Source organism: Staurois parvus, unplaced genomic scaffold (genome assembly GCF_062004578.1).
Source record: "Staurois parvus isolate SC_StPar_1 unplaced genomic scaffold, SC_StPar_1.0 ptg000020l, whole genome shotgun sequence".
NCBI lineage: Eukaryota > Metazoa > Chordata > Amphibia > Anura > Ranidae > Staurois > Staurois parvus.
The window spans coordinates 14,645,747-14,671,473 of NW_028317816.1; the positions used below are offsets into that span (position 1 = coordinate 14,645,747).

The 25,727-nt window shown below is 41.3% G+C and overlaps 1 protein-coding gene across 4 annotated transcripts in view; it reads left to right on the plus strand.

Annotated features, from left to right (window-relative positions):
- ZDHHC3 (zDHHC palmitoyltransferase 3) overlaps positions 1-25,727 on the plus strand; it is a 78,351-nt gene that overhangs the window by 2,057 nt on the left and 50,567 nt on the right. For 3 of the 4 annotated variants that reach the window (XM_089687462.1, XM_089687465.1, XM_089687476.1), the window contains exon 2: positions 19,508-19,838. In XM_089687462.1, coding sequence (XP_089543588.1) covers positions 19,508-19,838 — 331 coding nt within the window. Of the gene's footprint in view, positions 1-15,652; positions 15,874-19,507; positions 19,839-25,727 lie in introns of those variants that run through there. The other variant, XM_089687469.1, reaches the window with a different exon arrangement.

The window sequence follows — 25,727 nt, forward strand, 5'->3', positions numbered from 1 at the left end:
GATGAGACAGAAGGATATGAGGCAGCCTACATCCATAAAAGATCTGTAGTTAGTTCTCAAAGATGTTTTGTCCCCCCCCCGTTCACATCAAGCCCGACTTTTTAATTGTGCGACTTACAGTGAAGTCATACAATTTCAAAGTCGGGGGACATGCCCATTTCAGGTGCGATTTGCAAGACATCTGATACAGATGTCTATGCAAATCGCACCAAAAGTAGTGCATGTACTACTTTTGAAAAGTCGGAACCACACCGATATGACCGCTCCAATTGTGGACAATAGGGTGTGACTTGGCATGTGATTTGAATTTATCTTCTGTTCATTTACTTTCCATTTTGTTAACTGATAAAAATAAACTATTAACACTTCTATTTTTGAAAGCATTCTTCTTTAAGGGCCCTTTCACACCGGCGTTCTGTACGTCCGTTTTTCATCTGTCCGTTTACGGATGTAAAACGGACCCCCCCCCCATGTATTTCTATGGATTTGCGGATATAAACAGATGAACATCTTTTTACATCCGTTAATGTCCGTTAACATCCGTTTTTTTTGAATGGAAGAAAACCCTATTTTTCTTCCGCAAAAAAACGGATGTCAACGGACGATAAAACAGATGTAAACTCATCCGTTTTTTTCTTTGAAAAAAACGTGACTGAACTGAAGAAATAAAAAAAAACGGAAGGCTAATGTGAAAGGACCCTTACAGTATTTTTTCACCCCTGCCTAAAACGTTTGTACTGTATGCGGTATCGCACAGATTGTCAAGAGCTGGATCATTTCTTTTGGGTTGATCTTTGGTAGTAAGTTATGGTATTAGCTAGAAATATACAGCTACATTGTTTTAAAAAATTATTTTTACTATTTTAGGGCTAGTTTGGCTTTGATTAAAACAAAAGAATAAAAAACCCAGGAGATATTCATTACCATTTACCACCAATGAAAGCCCAGTTTGCCCTGAAAAAAAAAACAAGGTATAATCCACCTGGATACAATACGTCGTTGTGATGATATGTACATCTTTACTAATGTATGTCAAAGTTTCAAAATTGCACTCAGGTATTACCATTTGTTTTACCTTCAGTCACCAAGGGGTTAAAGAGACATTATATCCTGAAATGTTAACACAGGTCAGCAATGTGTAAGGCCCCTTTCACATGGGCGTCATCTGTTCAGTCACATTTTCACAAAGAAAAACAGATTCCATTTATATCACTTTTTACGTCCGTTTTCAGTTCAGCTTATGCCAGTTTACTTCAGTTTTGAGTTTGGTTTATATCCGTTCTGTTCAGTTTACGTCTGTTTTTGCCTCAGTTTTTTTTTTTGTTTTTTACATTGTTGCAGAAATTTAGAGGTGACAATTGTATAAACAAATGTAAACAAACGGCATCCGTTCCATTCTGTTTCAATGGATGTGGACTTTGGACATTTCATTAAAAAAACGGAACTGAACAGACGTAGATGTAAATGGATTATCTTCCGTTTATATCTATTTGTCCATGGAAATGAATTGCTGTTGGTTTTTTGCCCATCAATAGATGGATAAATACGGACAGACAGAACGCCCGTGTGAAAGGGGCCTTATATATATTTAAAGTAGCTCTCTCTTTTGCTGCAACTTTGAGCCCTGGACATATATACAGGATAGGTGCTAGTTTTTGGATGTTTGAATCCTGTGTGATTCCTGTGTGAATCACATGTGGTGTCCCAATCTTAGTGCCAATCCTGGAAGATTATTGTATATGCAGTATAAACACTGCATTTATGGAGGTACTGGGGAGGAGGAGGGGTAGCCGATGCCAGTGGGCCAGAAAATTGCTTAGGACTCATATTGCAGAAGAGAGAGCTAGTGTGGGTATTTATTATTCAGATTCCCAGCCTGTGTTTAGATGTTAGGGTAGAATGTGGTGACAGGGCTTCTTTAAAGTAGATGTAAAAGTCCCCCTTCACACTATATGTTGCCTTGTTACAGATGTGTATGTCTTTTATGTCACTTTAATGTCGCATTCAACTGTGTGTATTTTTGGTGCATTTAAAGTGATATTAACTCTTTTTTCCCAAACCCTTTAAACAGCTAATTTAATTACTAAATATGCAGCTTTTTATCTTTTAATCCTTTGTCTATGTTCCTTTTTAGGGCTCATGTACACTGCAGCTGATAAACTGACGTTCAGAAGCTTTTCTGCGTTTTTTTTTTTTAGCAGCCCCTGAACGCTCCCTAATGTTTTCCTATGTGTCCATGTACACTATGTCGTTTGTTTACAGTCATTTACAGGCAGCTGAGTTTACAGTCGTTTTTTTGAACGCGCCAAACTTGCATTCAGGAGTAGATTTTATCAGCTTTTCAAACATCAAACGCTTGTAAACGTGGCTAACCGCATGTATAAGTGTTTGCGTTTAGAAGCGTTTTTTAACTGTTCCATGTCTAGATGCTGTGCAGAGCCTTTTTTATCATCAAAAATGTATGCAAAGTGTTATTCATGTATTCAAATGGACCGGTACACCAGCGCAGTCAGTTCCAGGTTTTGCTTGGAGGAAAAAAATGGTAGAATGTGCCGCATTATGCTCATGATGGGATCCATAGTGAATACAACCAGAAAAGACAGGTTAACACATACTGCTCTCTCTGCTTCTGCTCTCTCGATTTCTCTCAAAATGTCTGAAATAGTTCATGTTTTACTGTGTTTTTTTAGTGCTTTCTGGGCATTTTGGAAGGTCTCCTGAGGTTATCTTAAAAAAAAAACACTTCTAAACCCAAGCGCACATAAATGCGGTAGGAAAACATGGCTAAACAGACTTTTTTTTAACCTACGTTTTCCAGCAGTCAGTTTCCATCGTTCAGAAGAGTTTTCCAAATGTCCCGTGTACATGAACCCTGAAGCAGACCATGATTGCTACAAGGGATTTCCTGTTTAAGGGTGGCTCCTTTCTCTAGGAGCATCCTATGGAGCCACCCTTACATGAAGGGACTATAGTTTTCTCCCTATACTGTGTACATCAAAAGAAATACACAGCCTTGTAGCCTAGGTTATCCCCTGCTCCTCCACCGCCCCCCCCCCTTTCTTCTCCATGCTAACAGACTGGCTGGGGAATGCAGTGTCCACTATTAACTCTTTTGCTCATGGTTTAATACTTCTTGGGGAAATGTAAACAAAAACATATTGTGAGATCACAAACTCTGATCCTGTGGGCTAAAAGAGCTCTAGATGTAAAAAGTATGTGCGTAAGAGTTGATTTCTAGTGTCTTAGCTGTACACAAAACTGAGTTTGGATTTGGCTTAACATTTTCAGGATTTTTTTTTTTTTTTTTGATCATTTTCATTTTTTTCCTGCATCGGGTTGTAGTTGGACTCTGTCTTTGTGAAAATGTTATCTTAAGGAGACAAGATAAAATGAAGGAGTTTTATTGCTTTGGTTTCAGTTCTGTTCCATTGTATCCTGTGGTCATGGTAATTCTGCAAACACAGTCTGACATTGCATTGCACCATACAGCCTGGTATTGTATTGCACTGTGGTAAAATGTCACTTTCCTTCACACTGTGTCATACCAGTTACAATTGTCTTCATTGTCATGGACAGCATAAAGCAGCTTTTTTCAACTCTTTTAACATGGAGGAATCCTTATAATAACTTTTACATCTTGGGCAACCCCTCCTAATAATTAGGAAATCTATAGGTCGTGGTAGGTTAAAGTGTTAGTTGAGATATCAGAAAAATAAAAAAAGTGGTGTACTTAGCATGTTTGACATCCTTTGCTTTCATATAAGCCAATTTTTTATTTTTTTTTGGTAATAATAATGAAAGCAAACGAATGAAAAATTAATAACAACAACCAAAAAGAAACCGCGGACATTGATCATTGATGGCCTGTGGAAAAGTGCGCTTTATGTTGGTGGTCAGTAGAAAAAAATGCTCCCCCAGATATCCCAAAGATCATTGGTGTCAGTGGTTACCTATCTGAGAGACAGAGATTGCTCATTGCAGAACCCCATAGTAACCTCTGGAGGAACCCTGGCTGGGAAAGGCTGGCATAGAGTGACTTTCCTTGTCAGTAAGTGCCATTCTACAATTTGGAAACTGGTGAGTGCCATCTAATGGAAAATATATGGCTTTCATCATATATATCTTTATATCTACATTGCATCTCTGTTTTACCATTTAGTCACATATGCAGTGTGAGAAACGCAGCGATCCCTGAACGTGTGTGATGGAACTCCTGTGGTGTCAGTGGTAGATGAGACTGGAGCAGAGCGGTGACAACGGAGTGAGGAGACTGGAGCAGAGCAGTGACAGCGGAGTGAGGAGACTGGAGCAGAGCGGTGATAACTGAGTGAGGAGACTGGAGCAGAGCGGTGACATAAAAGTCTGGTTCTCCTCTGCTTTCAGTTATCACCACTCTAGTCTGCTCTGCACTATGTCTTCTTCTCCTCCACCACACCAGTCCTCTTCAGTCCCAACTCCCCGGTTGGCCCTGCTAGAATTCATAAAAGGCGACAAGTGGCCCCATGACATCATTGAGCGGCCACCCCCCATCCGAGCCCTGCCGGCTTCAGAACTGCGCAAGCACAGTTCCAAAGTTGGCCTGACCATATTTTTTTACAGGTGACTCCTGTCCGTAAGAAACATTTAGGGACAGTTTGTAAACAGCTGATATTTATAAACTGTAAATTTATGGACAGTTGACCACCCTGGTGCCTGTATGAGTGTGTATGCAAGGTCTTTATGGAACATAACTTTCTGCCAGCAAGATCCTGTGTATAAACATCAACAAATTATTACGTCTTTGTGCAAGGGGTCTAAAAGAACGTTAACAGAACGCGTTAAAGGGCTGCTGTCATGAAAAAAAGTTGTATTGAGTATATGCATTCACTTCTTTTTTAACATGACTTTTACATTGTTCCCCACGTTCGGACCAAACTGTTGACAGGTTTGGGACAAACAATTGAACTGTCATACAGTGCTGTGAAAAAGTATTTGCCTTAAATGATTCAGATCATCAAACAAATTTTAATATTACACAAAGATAACCCTGAGTAAATACAAAATACAGTTTCTAAATGCTGATTTCATTTATTAAGGGAAAACCTGAACCTACCTAGCCCTATGTGAAAAAATTAATTGACCCCCCAGTTGCTAAATCACGAATGGACTGTGATTAAGCACATTTTTTGGAAATCTGAATTAAATTTAATTTGCCAGACCAGTTGAATTAAGAAATCACTTAAATAGAAGCTGTCTGACAAAGTGAAGCATGTTGGATGATCAGAAAAAGCAAAACATCATGCAGTGATCTAAAGAAATTCAAAAACAGTTGAGAAACAAAGTAATTGATATGTATCAGTCTGGAAAGGGTTAGCCATTTGTAATGCTTTGGGACTCCAGCTAACCACTTTGAGAGCCATTATCTACGAATGGAGAAAACTTGGAACAGTGGTGAACCTTCCCAGGAGTAGCCGACCTACTAAAATCACTCCAAGAGCACAAGGATGACTCGTCCAGGAGGTCATAAAAGAACCCAGAACAACATCTAAAGAAATGCAGGCCTCACTTGCCTCAGTGTTCATAATTCAATAAGAGAGAGACTGGGCAAAAATGGCATCCATGGGAGAGTTCCAAGGCAAAAGTCACTGCTGACCAAAAGAACTCAAAGGGTCGTCTTACATTTTGAAGAAAAAAAAAAATCTTGATTATTCCCAAGACTTTAGAGGAAATATTCTGTGGACTGATGAAACAAAAGTTGAACTTTTTGGAAGGTGTGCATCCCGTTACATCTGGTGTGAAACTAACACAGCATTTCATAAAAAGAACATCATATCAACATTCAAATATGGTGGTGGTAGTGTGATGGTCTGTGGCTGTTTTGCAGCTTCATGACCTGGATGACTTGCCATAATGTTGGAATCATGAATTCTTTGCTCCACCTAAAAATCCTGAAGGACAATGTCTGGCAATCAGTTTGTGACCTTAAGCTCAACCTTGAAAAAACCTTGAGCCTTTAGAACCACTTTAGCTACTAGCCCTCCTGAGGAGTTACCCCCCCCCCCCTTCCTGACCAGGCCATTTTTTTACGATACAGCGCTGCATTATTTTAACTGACAATTGCACGGTCATGCAACACTTAACCCAAATTAAATTTATGTTCTTTTTTTACCACAAATAGAGCTTTCTTTTGGTGGTTTTTGATCGCCTGTGCATTTTTATTTCTTGTGCTATAAACAAAAAAAGACCGACAACTTTGAGAAAAAAAACTATATTTTTGACTTCTTGCTATTTAAACATGTCCAGTAAAAAATTAAAAAAAAAATTAAATTTCATCATAAATTTAGGCCAAAATGTATTCTGCTACATGTCTTTGCTAAAAAAAAAATCCCAATAAGTGTAAATTAATTGGTTTACGTTTCTAGCGTTTACAAATGGTGATTATATATTTATTTTTTTTTTACTAGTAATCAGCGACTTATAGCGGGACTGCTATGGGCATCGTGACACTGGGGGGGACTGACTTGGTGTCACAGACACCCCAGTGACACCTATACAGTGTACAGTGATCAGTGCTAATAAAAAGCACTGACTCTGTACTAATGGTACTGGGAAGATCAAAGGGTTAACTGTGCTGTTTTACTAAGTGTGCTGTGTTTCACTGTAAGTGCACCGCTTTGCATGGCTTTGCTATGCAGAGCATACAAAGCACTGTGCAGGAGCTGACAGGGGAGAGATCTGTGTTGTTTATACACAGGTCTCCCATTCCCCACAGTTCTTTCCCCCTATTGTGATTTTGCAGTTCCGAGTAGAGGTCAAGCGCGCACGCTCTACCTGCGCTGCCATTCGCAGCCTCAGTTGTCAATCACCAGGTCCTGGCCAGTGATTCCCCTCTGACATCCGGTGATTGACAGCCAAGGTAGCGAATGGCAGCGCGGGTAGGGCACACGCATGCTCGCCCTCTACCTGGAACTGCAAAATCACGTTATACGTGATTTTGCACGCACGTGCCTCCCGTTTCTCTGATTGGGTGGTGCGGAACCGGTTAAAGTAGAACTATAGGCAAAAAGGAGACAGAAAAACCCATCAAATTAAGGGAATCCTTGGGCACCCCCAGGTCATTCGAACTAGTGTCCCCATTTGAAGATTTCCCCTCTTACTTTGCATTAGACAGTCCAAAATGTGGGATTTTCTTTTGCTTTCACTTTCAATGATAACAGTAAACAGAACAAATAGAGGGGTGGGGAATCTCCCTAGTGGGGTCACAGTAATAAAGTTGTGAAGGTTGTACAGCACAGAATCATAAAACCAGAGTCTTCAGTCCCACTAAGCAGGTTGCTAAATATATTAGCATGATGATATATTGGATTAATTTAAAGTGTCACTAAACCCACAACAGTAAAATCAGTCTATTTACGCAGTAAAGTATGCTTGTTATGTTCACTGTAGAACCTAATCCTCGGCATAGTGTAAAAACGCTGTTTGATCCTGACTTCTCTGACCCTCCCTTTCTTTCAGTTTCCCCCCCCTTATCTCCTGATAAGACATATCATGTGGAGTCACTCTGCACATGCTCAGTTTGGTGTGTATTGCTAGAGAGGTGTTGTTTTTTTTTCTCTTTGGAGAGTGCATGTGATCATCACAAGGCCAATTGGCACTGCCCAGACAGAGGTCAGCGGTTCTACATCCTCCTAGACCAGAATGAAAACTCTTCCTACAAGCTTTACCAGTGCTCCGCTGGACACTGATAACTCTTAGGCTACGTTCACACTAGCCTTGTTAGCAAGTGACAGACAGGCAATTGGGAAGCGTTTTTACCGTTTCCCAAACGCCTGGGAAAATTCTGCACATTGCAGCAAATAGTGCTGTTCAAACGGGAGCGTTAGTGTCGCGGCAAAATGGACGCCTCTGGTCGAGTCAGGAGGAGTTGAAGCCTCCTATTCTAGTCTATGGTGCCTCTCCGCAAACGCCCAGCTGGCGTTTTTGACGCAGTTGCGGGGCGTTTGCGGAGCGTTAACACCATTCAAACTTCATTATAGGAGTTTGTGGGGCGTTTTTAACGCTCGGTAAACGCCTAGCAACCACCGCTGAACCGCGCATGCGGCGTTTGCGGAGTGTTTTTAATGCTCCGCAAATGCCAGACCAACGTTTGCTAAACGCTATAGGGATGTTTGGCAAGAGTTGGAAAAACAGTCAAGTGTGAACGAGCCCTTAAAGCAGAGTTCCACTCATGCTGTCAAAAACTAAAAGTCAGCAGCCACAAAAACTGTCGCTGCTGACTTTTAAAAAACAGCCACTTACCTGTCCCTCGGTCCCACGATGTGCCCCCGCAGCCTGTTTCACCGGCTGTCCTGTATTTCAGGGGGCCGGCATCTTCAGTGTGGGCAAGCTATCACATCCGGGTACCCACTGCGCATGCGCGAGTAGCGCTGCACTTCATGAGTGGTCCTGTAGTCTTCTGGGACCTGTCACGTGTCCCAAAAGACTACAGGGAGTGAGGACACTTCCTAGGTGATCGGACCAGAAGTGGGAGCGGGTACTTGTCTAATTAAAGCGGAACTTCCTCTTTTGGGTGGAGCTCCACTTTAACTGCTGATGAGAAAAGGTATTTAGCAGTTTTTATATTTACTAAAATAATTGCACTTCCATGCTCTGTGTACTGTGGGAGACCAGATAAAGTGAATGCAGGGTCTGGGTTTAGTAACACTTTAAGTACACAACTCTGTCCCCAGCTACATCACTAACGTCTTAATATACCAACCAACTGTCCTCTCCCATCCTTACAAGACCTCCTGTTGTCTAGCTCCCTCATCACCTCCTCCCATGCTCACCTCCAGGACTTCTCCAGAACCTCTCCCTGGAGCTCTCTATGCCTATCTGTTCGACCGTCTCCTACTCTATCCACCTTTTAGGCAATCCCTGAAAACACATCTCTTTAAAGAAGCCTCCAGATTACAGCTGTACTTTTATTTTCATCATCAGCTCATCCCCCACAGTTATTACCTTTTTGTGTCACTCCCGCTGAGATTGTAAGCTCTAACGAGCACGGCTCTCTGAGTCCTCCTACCGGCGGAAGGTTTAGGGTACGTGTTGCCTGTTATTTCTCTACCCTTCGTTTTAAAGTAGAGCTAAGGGCCTCATGCACACTGGACATTTTTAACACTGCTTCTAGGGGCATGTGGCATTTTTTTCTACCTCTAAAGGCCCCTGCCTGTTATCCTATGTGTCCATGCACATACGGGTGTTTAGCTGGTCTAATTAATTAGAGACGGGGGGCATTTGAAGGCAAAAAAACTAAACACTTCTAAATGTGTGTTTAGCTCTTGAGCGTTAATTCATTTCAATGGCCAGAATTAATTATTATGACATGAATGAACCACTAGGGGACCGCCCGCAGTACTTATACTGCTACAAGACGGCCCCTGTGCGCAGGATATAAAGGTGATCCTGCTTTCCGGGGTAGGGGGTGCGCGAGGCGCGCAACCGCCCTACCCGTGGCACCGATCGCGGCCACAGGTGTTAATCACCAGGTCCCGGATGGTGATTACCCACCGGAACCCGGCGATTGCCGGCAATCAGTGACAGAGGAAGGCTGCATTGTTTTCAATGGAGCTTTCCTCCCTGTCAGCTTTCAGCTCACTGTTTCGGGATCGCTGGACACCGCCTTCCGGGACAGTGTGTAACAGAGAGGTACACACCCCCGCCCCCTAGTGAAACACTCCCCTCACACAGTTAACCCTTTGTTTCCAGAAGTTAACCCCTTCCTCCCCAGTGCCATTATTATAGTGTCAGTGGTTTTTATTTGCACTGATCACTGTATTGCTGTCACTCGGGATGTCGGCGACCCCAAGTCAGTTCCCCCCCAGTGTCAGAATGTCTGCCGCAGTCCCGCCATAAATCGCTGATTGCCACCATAAGTCGCTGATCGCTACTATTATTAGTATAAAAAAAAATTAAAAATCCAGTATCTATACCACCATTTGTAAATGCTATAACTTTCACGTAAACCAATCAGTTTACACGTATTGGGATTTTTTCTGTAGCAAAGACATGTCGCAGAAAATTTGATTTTTACATTTTTTTACTGGACTTGTTTTATAGCAAAAAGTCCAAAATATTATTTTTTTTCCTCAAAATTGTCGGTCTTTTTTTTTTTTGTTATATAGCGCAAAAAAATAAAAACCGCACAGGCGATCAAATACCACCAAAAGAAAGCCCAATTCGTGGGGAAAAAAGGATGTAAATTTTAATTTTGGTGCAGCGTTGCATGACTGTGCAATTGTCACTTAAAGTGAAGCAGCGCTATAACACAAACTGCTTCCTGACCGCTCTATAGCAGAAATACTGCTACAGGGCGGCACAGGTGCACAAAATCACAAATATATATGTGATTCGCGCTCCTGTGGTTTTCACGCCCCTCCCAGATAGCGTCAGATTGCCTCTCAGTACACCAGTAATCACATTGATTGCCAGGAAGACGTTCATACACAATAAACCTCCATTGCTAGTATAGTGTCTGAACGGATCAATATGTTTGATCAGATCAGCACTATACCAGCATTCACATTAGCATAGCGTCCCCAAAAACGCAGCGTTAGCGGGATCAGCCTTGGCACCTGCCAGCACCTGAGTTTAGCCCCTACTCTTACCCCCCCCCCTTCTCCCCCAGCAAGTGCAGTGTCAGTAGGTAACTGTCACTTGATACATTGCACACAAAACCGCAGTGTTTGCAGAATCGGGCCTGATTCTGTTAGCACTTGCCGGTAAATTTTGATGACTCATATGCAGCAGAGTGCCAGTACTAGTGCCACGCTACCTTTTGGTGAACTGGCAAGCACCAGCGGTCTAGTACATCCTGGTCTTTCACATACCTCTTAGATTGTAAGCTCCAAGGGGCAGGGCCCTCCTAACCCTCTTGTATTGAACTGTATTGTTGCTGTATTGTCTCCCGTTATATTGTAAAGCGCTAAGAAAACTGTTGGCGCTATATAAATCCTGTATAATAATAATAATACCAGCACTGCAGTATCACTCGGTGACGTGGCGAGTCCCATAAGTGCAGTACAAGGCAGTGCGGTGGCGAGCACAAGTATTGTCCTGCAACCACCAAGAATTCGCACACAGGCCTGTAGAGCCCCTAGTATCCTTCCAGATGTGCTTGCAAATCCCGATTGGCAGTCCACAAATTCTGCAGCACTTGTACTTCCTCCATTCACTGCCCAACCTGGAATTCAGCTGGAAATAGCAAATATAACTACTCCCCTTGATTTTTTGGAGCTGTTTGTCACGGAAGATCTGTATGCATTGATTGTGGTTCAAAGCATTTTATATGCACAACAATGTATCGCCGCCAACCAAAATTCAAACCTTGCCAGACCATTCGCATGGAAAACCATTCCGGTTTTTCGAATTTATATTTTTTTGGGGCCTAACCCTCAACATGGGCATTACTAAAAAAAATTAATTGCGGTTGTATTGGTCCACAGAACCGATTTATCATATACCCGTGTTCTCTGCTGCCATGGCCAGGCATAGATATGAGAGTATAATGTGTTTTATGCATTTCAGCAACAATCAACTCTGTCGTCCTCAAGGTGACCCTGAATTTGACCAGCTACACAAAATTCAGCCCCTCGTAAATCACCCTAACCAAAAATTTGCAGATGTCTATACTCCCCAGCAAAACATCTGCATTGATGAGTCCCTCATTAATTTTTCTGTCCGCCTTGCATTCAAATAATTTCTCTCCAGCAAGTGTGCCAGATATGGGGTCAAGATGTAGAAGACCTGTGAGAGGGCAACAGGCTATACTTATAAGTTTTGGATTTACAAGGGAAAAGATGGAGCCCCCCGGATGCCCAGACTACATGGGGAGCAGTGACAAGATAGTTTGGGACTTGGTGTCATCCTTTTTCTATATGGGGTACCACTCATACGTGGACAATTTTTATTGAAGCGTGCCACTATTTAGACATTTGTACAATCTTGGAACTGGCGCATGTGGCAAAGTGTGACCTAATGTGTGCCCACCATTAGGTGTGTGTGAATGCAGGGCGGTATATTCTAATGGTGGGCATACCACACACTTTCTCTGGTAGAGTTTTCTTCTCTTTTTTACATTCAGTCTACAGGCTGCATACAAAAAAAAAAAAACATAGCATATATAACCAACAAGGACCAGCGACGTACTGGTACATCACTGCAGCTGTAGGCATCATCCTAGTATCATTGATACTAGGACCTAGGATCCTGGCGGTCAACTTTCATGAAAAAGCAATCCTAGTGGCTAATTAGCTACAGGATTGCTTTTAAAAGCAACGGGAAACCATGCACCCCCCTCCCCCGCTGCCTTCAATGGCCTTCTCGGGCAGTCCCGTGCCATCGGGGGACCCTGAGAATGCAGCTGGTATTTCTGCCAGCTGACCATAGAGATGATTGGAGACCAGAATGGTGCCGATCATCTCTATAACCTAAGAAATCAGAAGCTACGAGCATTTCATCACTTCAGTTTCGCAGGATATAAACAGCGCCATTTGTAAATTGGGAAAGCATCTGATCACACCGATCCTGGTTTGAATAGATAATGTAAGGGCAGAAGACATATCTAGAGTCTGATAGAACCCAAATTTCTCAAAAAATAGTATATGATAATGCCCATAGAAGTTATAGGGGATATTTGCATACCCTGTGATAGCATTAAAAGTGCTAAAAAAAATAAATAAAGGGTCAGTGTAAAAATAATTAAAAAAATCAATAACTTAAGAAAAAAAAAAAAAGTACCCTCACCCCCCCCCCCCCCATGCATGCGCGCACCTGTGTTCTGCTCTGTAAATCTAAAATGGTAGCTTGTAAAGGCTTTGAAAACGTTGCCTATGGTTATTAAAAACTCATGCAGTTTGTCGCCATTGCACAGTTTTTAAAGCATGTCATGTTTGGTATCTATTTACTCAGAATACCATGATCTTTTATATTTTGCCAATATATTGTGTTTTTGTGCATTAAAAGTAAAAAAAAGTGTATTTTTTTTTTTTTTAAATTGCGTTTGAAAAATCACTGCGCAAGTACTATGTGACATTTAAAAAAATGTCAGCACCCACCATTTTATTCACTAGGGTGTTTGCTTTAAAAAAATATATAATATTTGGGGTTTAAATTAATTTCCTAGCAAAAAAATACTGATTTTTTTGTTTTTCATGTGAACAAAAAGTGTCAGAAAAGGCTTGGTCTTCAGGTGGTTAGAAGAGTGAATGATGTGTGGCATTAACTTCTAATGCTGGACATAAACCGCCCCACCTCCCAAAACAACCCCGTTTTGGAAAGTAGACACCCCAAACTATTTGCTGAGAGGCATGTTGAATTATTGAAGAATTTATTTTTTTACTACAAGTTTTTGGAAAATGACAAACAAAAAATTTTTTTTTTTTTTACACAAAATTGTCAAATGATTTATTGCTCACACATGCCATGGGTATATGTGGAATTACTCGCCAAAATACATTCTGCTACTTCTCTCGAGTATGGGGGTACCACATGTGAGAGACGTTTTGGCAGTCTAGCCAAGTACAGGATCCCAAAATCAAATAAGCACCTTCCGGCTTTTAAAGGACTTTATTTCCTCATTACACTTCCTGACTACCTATCACAGTTTCTGAGGCCCTGAAATGCCAGGATGGCACCAAACCCACCCAAATGACCACTTTTTGGAAAGTAGACACCCCAAGGAATTTGATAAGAAGCATGGTGAATATTTTGCAGATCTCGTTTGTTGCCGCACGTTTTTGGAAAATGAAGAAAAAAAACAAACATATTTTTTCTATTTTTTTTTTATATTTCAAAACCTTGTGAGAAAAAATGAGATCTGTAAAATACTCACCATGCCTCTTTGTAAATTACTTGGGGTGTCTATTTTCCAAAAAGGAGTCATTTGGGGGGGTTTGGTGCTATCCTGGCATTTCAGGGCCTTCAAAACTGTGATAGGTAGTGAGGAAGTGAAATGAGGAAGTTACGCACCTTCAGGCTTTCAAAGTGGTCATTGGATTTCAGGCTCCTGTATGTGGCTAGGCTCCCAAAAAGTCTCACACATGTGGTATCCCCATACTTGGTAGAAGTAGCAGAATGTATTTTATGGTGTAATTCCACATATGCCCATGGCTTCTGCGAGAAATATATAATTTAAATTACAACTTTTTAAATGACAAAGTTTTTGTCATTTTCCAGAAACTTGTAGAAAAAAATAAATCTTCCATAGACTCAATATGGCTCTCAGCAGATAGCTTAGGGTGTCTAATTTCTGAAAAGGGGTCATTTGGGGGTGTTTGTACTGTCCTGGTATTTTAGCACCTCAAGAAATGTGATGAGCAGTTAGAAAGTAAAAGCTGTGTAAATTCCATTATCTTTCCCATAGTTTGTAGATGCTATAACTTTCACACAAATCAATAAATATACACTTATTGGGATTTTTTTAACCAAAAACATGTAGCAGAATACATTTTGGCCTAAATTTATGATGAAATTTTGGGTTTTTTTTTTTATATTTTTTATGACAGAAATGAGAAAATATTGTTTTTTTTTTCTCAAACTTTTTTTTGTTTATAGCGCCAAAAATAAAAAGCGCACAGGTGATCAAATACCACCAAAAGAAAGCTCTATTTGTGTCAAAAAAGGACATCAATTTCAGTTATGTACCGTATTGCATGACCGCGCAATTGTCCGTTAAACTAGTGCAGCGCTGTATAGCAAAAAAATGGCGTAAATTGCAGTATCTATACCATAGTTTGTAGACGCTATAACTTCCACACAAAGCAATCAATATACACTTGTTGGGATTTTTATTACCAAGAACATGTAGCAAAATACATTTTTGTCTAAATTTATAACTAACTTTGAGTTTACTATATATTTTTTATAGCCGAAAGTAAAAAATATAGTTTTTTCTTCCAAATTTTCGGTCTTGTTTGTTTATAGCGTGAAAAATAAAAAGCGCACAGGTGATCAAATACCACCGAAAGAAATCTCTATTTGTGTGAAAAAAAGGACGTAAATTTTGTTTGCATTGCATGACCGCGCAATTATCAGTTGAATTAGTGCTGCGCCGAGTAGCAAAAAGAGGCCTGGTCATTAAGGGGGGTAAATCCTCCAGAGGGCAAGTGGTTAATGGCCAAGCGCTGGACATTCCTAAACATGTTACACGTGTTTATAAGCGGCAACACTTTTTTCTCCCAAAACGCCTCTGCCAGGAAGAAAGGCGTCTAGGAGAGCTGGGCAAACAAAAAGTTTTTTTTTTTTTGTTTTGTTTTGTTTTTTGACCAGCAGACACCTTGCAGTACTTGTATTTCACGTATTTCAAATAAAACTTCTCCTGTGTGTTTTAGAAGTGACTCCTGAATACACAGGGGAGGTTTTATTTTCTATACAGGAAATACAGGTACTGTAAGGGATCATCTGGCATACGATTACTCAATTAGACTTCTGATAATTGTACAGTCTTCAGTCAATGTCAAATAGACTGTTCTGTAGCTATAATGCAGTCTTTTCATTTACCTTTGTGCTATGCAAATGAAGATCCAGGTGTCTTTCTCATAGTGTGGCAATACATTTAGGTGGGAGGAGAATGTTGGGAGGAGCTGGGTCAGGTGTTGGTAGGGAATTGACTCTTGTGTAACGATAGCTTGCTTCCTGGTTGTCAGTAACTCTTTTCTTCCTGCTTCCACGCTGACTTTAAGAGATTTTTTTGAACCTTTCAGGTGTGATCTTTGGTCGTTCTTTTTTTTTTTTAATTTTCTTCCGTTCAGTTTTTGATGTTTAAAACGCTGGATTTGTGCTATGGATGTCTATATGTCTGTTTTCTGAACTGTCAGCACTCGGCAGTTGAAAGCATGAGGCTCAGAATGGATTGAGGTAGGAGATTCTGTATTGGAAACATTTTCTATGTAAATCTTATTTGTTAAAATAATATATGTCACTTGATTGTGCAAATCTGTAGTAAAGAATTTTTGGCTGGGTGTGACTTTAAACCTCCGGTGTTGTTGAGTATTAATGAATTGTGTTTTTAGGGCCCATTCATATCAATATGGGCAGGCTTGCTCAGTGCAGCCCCAACATATAGACAAGGAAAATTGCTTCATGTCCCATTAGCTCAGTTCACACCAACCCGCTGCGGTGAATCATGATGAAGGAAATGTCACTTTGTGACATTTCAATGACGTTAAAAAAAAGAAAAAGGGTATTGGTGAGATGTGGTATTTACAGTGCATTGCACAATGCATATGAGTAGCTGCAGTACAAAGTTATAAGCTTCACATTCACATGAGTCTGCTGCTGGACTCTACAGGTATTGTTTGAGACATTTTGATGACCTGTGTACTCTTTTGACTGAAATACCTCAAGGAGCAGGGGAAGACAGAAAAATCTCTAATATGGATGAGACCTGTTTTCATACTGGGGACCTACAGAATGAGGAAACATTCTTGTTCCACACAGCACAGGGCTGTGGGCTTTTGATGATGTCCGTATAATATTTTTGGATGTTTTACGACTATTGTGGTCCTTTTATCATCCCACCTCGCACCACTCTTTTGGAACAAGATGCTTTACACTGTGTTAATTCCAGCTGACTATGTATTTGTTTAACCACTTTAGGTCCGGAAACTTTTACCCCCTTCCAGTCCAGGCCAGTTTTCAGCTTTCAGTGCTATCGCACTTTGAATGACAATTGCGCGGTCATGCAACACTGTACCCATATGAATTTTTTTGCATTTTTTGAGACTGATAAAACTTTTTATTTTGGTGGTATTTATTCACCACTGGGATTTTTTTTTAGCTATATACCGTATTTTTCGCTCCATAAGACGCACTTTTTTCCCCCCAAAAAAGGGGGGGAAATGTCAGTGTGTCTTATGGAGCGAATATAAAGCGGCCGGTCCGGTATTTCTGCTGCCACCATGTCAGAATACCGGGCCGGCCGCTCAGCTGTTCTCTCCTGCAGGGCCTTACCTGTTCCTCGCTCCAGCGCTGCAGTCTTCCCGCGCTGGCTTCTGTGACAGCCGGGTGCCCACTGCGCATGCGCTGCGCTTTGTGAATGGTGCGGTGTCTTCTGGGACACAACACAGGTCCCAGAAGGCGCCGGGCCTTTCACAAAGCGCAGCGCTTCTCGCGTATGTGCAGTGGGCACCCGGCTGTCACAGAAGCCGGCGCAGGAAGAAGAGGGAAGGACAACACCGCGGAAGTGGGAGCGGGTACCTGTCAAATTCAGGTACCCGCTCCCCCTCCCTCCCCAAAGGTCAGCAGTCTATTGTCATCCCCTGCACTCTCCGCAGTCTATTCTCATCCCCTGCACTCTCCGCAGTCTGTTGTCATCCCCTGCACTCTCTGCAGTCTATTGTCATCCCCTGCACTCTCCGCAGTCTCTGGTCATCCCCTGCACTCTCCGCAGTCTCTGGTCATCCTCTGCACTCTCCGCAGTCTCTGGTCATCCCCTGCACTGTCTGCAGTCTCTGGTCATCCCCTGCACTGTCTGCAGTCTCTGGTCATCCCCTGCACTGTCTGCAGTCTCTGGTGATCTGTACTGTGTCCCTGGTATTTTCCCTGTACTATGTCCGCAGTCTCTGGTCATCTCCTGTACTGTGTCCGCAGTCTCTGGTCATCTCCTGTACTGTGTCCGCAGTCTCTGGTCATCTCCTGTACTGTGTCCGCAGTCTCTGGTCATCTCCTGTACTGTGTCCGCAGTCTCTGGTCATCTCCTGTACTGTGTGTCCGCAGTCTCTGGTCATCTCCTGTACTGTGTCCGCAGTCTCTGGTCATCTCCTGTACTGTGTCCGCAGTCTCTGGTCATCTCCTGTACTGTGTCCGCAGTCTCTGGTCATCTCCTGTACTGTGTCTGCAGTCTCTGGTCATCCCCTGTACTATGTCCGCAGTCTCTGGTCATCCCCTGTACTATGTCTGCAGTCCATTGGTTCAGAATATTTTTTTTTCTTGTTTTTCGCCTCTAAAACCTAGGTGCGTCTTATGGAGCGAAAAATACGGTAAATGAAAATGTCCAAAAATTTTGAAAAAAAGTGTTTTTCTCATAAAATTTTGCAAATAATCTTTCTTCATAAATCTTGGCCAAAATGTATTCAGCTATCTTTTTAGTAAAAAAAAATAACCCAAATTAGTTTATAACCAAAAATTATAATTTTTTTTTTTTTTTTTTTAACATACTGTCACAATAGCAGTACAGAGTCACCATAGTGACACTGTACTACTTGTGGGGGGTGATGAAGACCCTTTTTTTTTTTTTTTTTTTTTTTAACATACTGTCACAATAGCAGTACAGAGTCACCATAGTGACACTGTACTACTTGTGGGGGGTGATGAAGACCCTTTTTTTTTTTTTTTTTTTTTTTTTTTAGCACTGATTGCTTTTACACCCGTAAAGGCTGTAAAAGTAATAATTTCTCCTTCTCTCTGGCTGCATTCCCGCAGCCATTGAGAAATACTGAGAGCTGTGATTGGTCACAGCTTGTCACATGGTACAAGGCTGTTGTGAATAGCCTTGTACCATGTGACCTCTGTGATCATTCACAGATTTCACTAGTAGTAAGTAGTGATGTCAGCAAGTGACATCTTGCTTACTACTATTCATGTGATCACTGATTGGCCAATCACACAGAGGACTCGTACACTGATTGGGCACTGGATCGCGGTGCCGCACGCTCCCAGGGTGCGCGCTCAGGCTGTAAATGTGGGCGCTGTTTATGAACGACAACCTGCTCCTGCACTGCTCCCGTCTGGCCGTTTATGTAGATGGACCAGACGGGAAGTGGTTTAAAAAAAAAATTGGGTTATTCAGATGTTTTCCTCAGGAAGGTCATTCGAAATGGTTTGAGTCTACATGTGGATATCTTGGATGTAGACATTGTGTGAACCAAAAAATAGACCTATACCAATGTCTGTTTTCTTTTTTTTTTATGAGATATTAAATAAAATCATAAAGTTTATTTATACATGTGTGTAGTGCTTTTCATCTATATGTCCCTCAAAAAAGTCCATTGCAATGCTATGCACATTGTATAAGTGTCACACCCTGTGTATTCAAAATGGCAATAGAGCAAAACCAATTCAATGCCAGCTTTTATTATAAGCCAGAGACTGACAGGTGCCTTTGGTTTCTGTGGGCAACAACTCCAGTATACATTTTGTTTTATATTTGGCCGCCAAATGAATTTTGCTTTGGCAAAGGACAGCTAAAACGTATTGTCACGAGACTGATGCAGTATAATGAAGTAAAAGTAAATGCTAACCTAAACATAAGCTTAGATCAAGTAAATTAAAATTTGATCTGTGGCTTGCAATTGTGAATGTATATATTTCTGTACAGCTTATTGGATGACATAAATGTAAATATGTATGTGTTTTATGCACATACAGAGTGAGCAGAGATTGATAAGCGTTTGTGTTGTGTCCATTCATAGCTATAGCCTAAGTTTTAAATTATTTATGTTAACTTTTCATGCACCCTTCATTTTATGTCAATTGCCTCTATCTCTTTTAGGCAAAAAATATGGAATGTAAAACTTATCATGTCGCCCCCAAGCCACCGCTACCGCGACATTGAGAGGACAGCAGAGTACCTCCAGCCAGAGAAGTGCATCCCACCACCTGTGGATAACTCCATGGCTAAAGTGTGGTTTATCAAGGATGGCTGCGGCATTGCATGTGCCGTGGTGACCTGGCTACTGGTTTTCTATGCTGAGTTTGTTGTGATTTTCGTTATGCTGCTTCCATCCAAGGACGCTGTTTATAGCGTAATTAATGGGATCATCTTTAATATTTTGGCATTCCTGGCACTGGCATCACATCTGCGGGCTATGATTACCGATCCTGTAAGTATGGATATTATGGAATTGCTGTTTTATATTTATTGTGCCACAGTATGGTGTAATTAGTTATTCTATTTCAAGTCTGTATTCTGTACATCCTAAACAAATTCTATACCTGTCTCATAAATGTACCTTTTTCTTTTGAAAAGTTTTTCTATGTGGCTTTAGTACTTTCTAAGTCACTGACGTGAAACCAAAATTCACTTGCTGCATATTTTGTTAGTGTCAGTGATTAAAAAAAAAATGTAAAAGCCAGAGACAGCCAAGAAACTGGCATTTTCAGATGTGTATCAGCAATGGCACCCTATTTATTTATCTCAGCACAGGTTTCTTTAAAGTGTAACTAAAGGCAAAACATTTTATTTTTTTTTAATTTTGTATAGAGTAAGAGGGAGGGTTATATCTCCTTTCAGTTTTTTTTTGCCATTTGTATCCCATAGCAAAGACAGGAAATCCCTCCAAAATAAGGGAACTACTGTCCCCATTGAAAGATTGGGATTTTCTTTTACTTTCATTTTTGATGATAACGGTAAACAGGACAAAATGAGTGTGACTTTACCTAATGGAGGCACAGACAGCAATAAAAAATGACAGGGTTTCTAATCCCTCTCCACTGTATCCAAAACTAATAAAAAAAAGATTTGTCTTTTGGTTACACTTTAAATAAGTAATATCACCTGTAAATCTAGCCTGTATGAAATACATAACACTAAGCGGCGTGTGACCTCAACGTGAGTAAATAAATTAAAAGTATGCACTTTTAGGTGCAAAAATTTTAATTTGGCTCTTTGTGTAGTATCTAGATTGTTTTATCCTCTATGCATGTACACAGTTAATTACATTGTCTGAAATGTAAGTGAATTTTTGAGAGTTATGCTATAGGGACATATTTACTGTTGGAGTGGAACACCTTAGTATATTTGCCATAAAAAGCCTCACTTATCTGGATGAATGTTTACACAAGAAGGTGTGTAGTTCCATGTCATGGAAAAGCATAGCTAATACAGCATCCTGTAAAAAAAAAAAAAAATAAAATAAAAAGTCAGCAGCTGCAAACACTGTAGCTGCTAACTTTTAATAAAATAACACTTACATGTCTTGGGATCCAGCACCATTTTCATCCGAGCTAGTTCTTCACTAGCCTTCTGGTTCCTGGCACCGGCATCCTAACTGTGGGCAGTCGGCTATGCTGCTTCCAGCTTCACAGCCGGCTGCATGTGTGTGAGCCACGCTGCACTTTTTGAAAGGTCCTACAGTCTGCTGGGTCCTGTCATGTGTCCAAGAATACTGTGGGGAGGGAAGGGGGCAGGAGAACTTCTGCCCAGATCACCTAGGCCCCAAACATTATATGCTAAATATGGGAGGGGGGACTTAAAATGGAACTTCACCCAAAAGGTGAAATTCCGTTTTTAGGTGTTCAGACTCTTTACTCGTTACTTTGTTGAAGCACTTTTGGCAGCAATTACAGCCTCGAGTCTTTTGAGGTATGATTCAACAACCTTTGCACAGCTGGATTGGGGGATTTTGTTTGCTGCTCTTCCTTGCAAATCCTCTCAAACTCCGTCAGGTTTGATGGGCACCGTTGGTAGACAGCCATTTTCAGGTCTCTCCAGAGATGTTCAAGTCGGGGCTCTGGCTGGGCCACTCTCAGACATTCACAGAGTTGTCCCGAAGTCATTCCTGTGTTGTCTTGGCTGTGTGCTTAGGATTGTTTTTATGTTGGAAGGTGAACCTTCTGCCCAGTCTGAGGTCCTGAGTGCTGTGAAACAGGTTTTCATTGATGATATCTCGTTTTTTGCTCCATTCATCTTACCCTCCGCCCTGACCAGTCTCCCAGTCACTGCTACAAAACACCCCCCACAGCAGGATGCTGCCACCACTATGCTCCACTCTTGGGATGGCATGGGGCAGGTGGTGAATGGTGCTTGGTTTCCTCCAGACATAACATTTAGAATTGAGGCCAGAGTTCAGTCTTGGTTTCATCAGACCAGAGAATCTTGTTCCTCACAGTCTGAGAATCCGTCAAGTGCATTCACAGAGTTGCCCCTGAGCCATTCCTGTGTTGCCTTGGCAGTGTGCTTAGGATCGTGTCATGTTGGAAGGTAAACTCAATGGTCACTCTGTCCCATCTCCTCAAAGGTTCTCTGGAGCTCAGTCAAAGTACCAGAAGGAAAACTATAGCAAATTCCAAGCAAGCTTTCATGTGTTTTGCACTGAGGAAGGGCTACTGTCTAGCCACTCTGCCATAAATCCCAGATCAGTGGAGGGCTGCAGTGATGGTTGTCCTTCTGGAATTTTGTCTGGGTGACTAGCTCTTGGGAGTCCTGGTTGTGCTGAGCGTCTTCCATTTGAGAATCATGGAGGCCACTGTGCTCTTGGGAACCTTCAGTGCAGCATAACATTTTGGTAGCCTTCACCAGTTCTGTGCCAGGCAATAATCTTACTTCTGAGCTCTGCAGGCACTGTTTGATCTCATGGATTTTTTCTGATACAGTATTGTAATGCCTATGAAATGTGTGGTCTTGGACCCTTTGTTTCTTGTGTAATTTCTACAATAAATCATTGTTGCCCAAATGCCAGAGGCATGAGAGGTGACTGATGTGTCATTTCTCTAGAGTCACAAGATATTCTGCTGAGAGCTAGATAAAAACTTGTTTATGGAATGAAACGTGTTTATGACATCTAGTAACCTCACATTAGGAGATAAAAACCTGTTTAAAGACGTCTAAGTTAGAAATCCTTAAGTCTGGGGTAGATGAGAAGAGGTTTTAGGGTAGATGAGAAGCAAAAGTGTGAATTTTCAGATAACGAATAAGGTGGTTGAACGTGACTCTGTTATCCTCGCGGATCCCTTCTGCTAGCTCCTCCTGTGGTGGGTGTGGCGCTGCCCACTATTGGACAGCTTCCAGAAAATTGGTTTATAAGGCGGAGGTTTGGGCGAGACCAGTAGAAGCCCCCCCTTAGTGGCCAGATGACGCTTGGATTTTTGCCAAGGCTATATGGGCTCATTGACTGGTCGCGCCTACGGCTTCCCCATGACCCCCTGGGCAGTTTGGTTTCTGATGGGATTTGTTCCGCCCAGCTTCTTACATAGTTTTGGTAATGTGGTAATTCTATGCTGTGACGCTGTCAAATGATGTGTCTATTTCATGCTGTAATGCTCACACTCTTATTGGTGTGTGGTGTTATGCAAATTGTGATGACTATAAGATATATCCTCCTGTGTGTCATGTGATAATAAAAGTGGAGGTTTTGACAGTGCAAGAATATTGCAGTTGGATTCTGTTATTTCTTGGAGTGTCGGGTGAATGCTATGATGTGCCAGGGCAGGTATTCATTTGGTAGATGGTCTTTCACGTGCGTAGAATATGTAATGGTTTAAATGCTGATTAAAAGGTACCTGCATGACTACAGTACATGTTGATTGTGTGCGTGTATATGACTTGTTTTTAGTTATTGCACCCAGCATCTCTATTACAAGTATGCATTGTCAGCTGTGAGGCCTTTTATAGAAAGGTGGGTGCCTTTCCAAATCACGTCCAATCAATTTAATTTACCACAGTTGGAAACCAATCAAGGTATAGAGCCATTTCAGCAACTATCAAAAGAAAAAGGGAGGCACCTAAGCTAAATTTCAAGTGTTGTTGCAGAGGGTCTGAATACTTATGCCAATGTGATATTTCAGGTTTTTTTTAAATAATTACACAGACATTTCTAAAAGTCTGTTTTTGTTTTCTCGTTAAGGCTGCTGAGTATAGATCAATGTGAGAAAATGAATTTAAACAACTGTAGTATCAGGCTGCAGCATAACAAAATTGAAAAAATAGAAGGGGGTCTGAATACTGTCTGAAGTGTGTGTGAGAGAGATAGATAGATAGATAGATAGATAATATCTATATCTGTCTCACATACACACATATTTAAACTGTGATTTGGAAAGAATTGTATATCATTTTCATTTTATTCCTCATAGGAGTCTTACTCTGACTTTTTTTTTTTTAATTGCTAGTCAGATTGTTTTACGCTGGAAGTCAAGTGTTTTGCATAAAAAGCACTGAGTGCAGTCATTTGACAAGCAAATTGTGGTGATGTCAGAAGCGCTCATACCTACTTAGGCTTGTTTTGCTCTATAAATAAAGGGTTAGTTCACCTTTATTAAAAAAAAAAAAACTGCTTATGCAGGTAAGGGGTGTTTGTAGATTATTCAGAGTTGCAGAGTTTATTTTTTGTTAAAGTTGAATAATGTCCTTGCTATAGGTGTAGGCTGTTGCTAGGACGTTGCTAAGTGAATCCTACCTATTACTGCTTACCTCCACCATCACAAGAGTGGGCTTTCTCTCTGATTCAAACCCTCATATGAGCATTCTCTTAGCTTGCAGTAGCTCATATCCCTTTTTTTTTTTTTTTTTGTTCTTGCTTAAAATTTTTATTAAGATATGAAAGCGGTGTACAAGTATAATGTCATGTTTTGCAGTAAAGTATAGAGTTATATACTCTTCTCTCAATGTAAGTAGTATAGACTGTTTTTTTAAGTAGTATGGGATTTTGCATGGAATGTGTCAGATTTGTTTTTTTTGTTTCTCCACTTTTTTTGTGTCATACCAATACAAACGGAAGAAAAAAAACATGAGAATGCCTAAACATTTGTAATTGCAACAATTTTCTGGGTGAAGTGGTGCATTATCTGACAGAAATGCAGGGGTGCCAATATTTTTGGCCATGACTGTATATTTGTTTTCATTATCCTGTTTAAATTGATCATCCCCACATTTGTTAAAGTGTTCAGTGCATCCAGGAAGTATTCACAGCGCTTAACTTTTGCCACATTTTGTTATGTTACAGCCTTATTCCAAAATGGATTAAATTAATTTTTTTCCTCAACATTCTACAAACAATACCCCATAATGACAACGTGAAAGAAGTTCGTTTTGAAATATTTGCAATTTATTAAAAATAAAAACGAAAAAAAAAAACCACATGAACATAAGTATTCACGGCCTTTGCTCAATACTTTGTTGAAGCACCTTTACCACCAATTACAGCCTAAGTTGTTTTGAGTATGATGTTACAAGCTTGACAAACCTATTTTTGGGCAATTTCTCTCTTTCTTCTTTGCACTACCTCTCAAGCTCCATCAGGTTGGATGGGGAGCGCCGGTGCACAGTCATTTGCAGACCTTTCAAGAGATGTTAAATCAGGTTCAAGTCTGGGCTCTGGCTGGGCCACTCCAGGACATTCATGAGTTAGTAAGTAGCCACTCCTTTGTTATGTGGGCTGTGTGCTTAGGGTCGTTGTCCTGTTAAAAGATGAACCGTCACCCCAGTCTAAGGTCCAGAGCGCTCTGGAACAGGTTTTCATCAAGGATGTCTCTGTACATTGCTGCATTCATCTTTCCTTCAATCCTGACTAGTCTCCCAGTTCCTGCCGCTGAAAAACATCCCCACAGCATGATGCTGCCACCGCCATACTTCACTGTAGGGATGGTATTGTTCTGGGGGTGAGTGGTGCCTGGTTTCTTCCAGACATGATGCTTGGCATTCAGGCCAAAGAGTTCAATCTTTGTTTCATCAGACCAGAGAGTTTTGTTTCTCATGGTCTGAGAGTCCCTCAGGTGCCTTTTGCCAAACTCCATGTGGGCTGCCATTTGCCTTTTACTGAGGAGTGGCTTCTGTCTGGCCACTCCACCATACAGGCCTGAGTGGTGCAGTGCTGCAGAGATGGTTGTTCTTCTGGAAGGTTCTCCTCTCTCTACAGAGAAACGCTGGAGCTCTTTCAGAGTGACCATTGAGTGTTTGGTTACCTCCCTGGCTAAGGCCCTTCTCCCTCAATCGCTCATTTTGTCCGGGCCTGCCCTAGGAAGATTCCTGGTGGTTCCAAACTTCTTCCATTTAC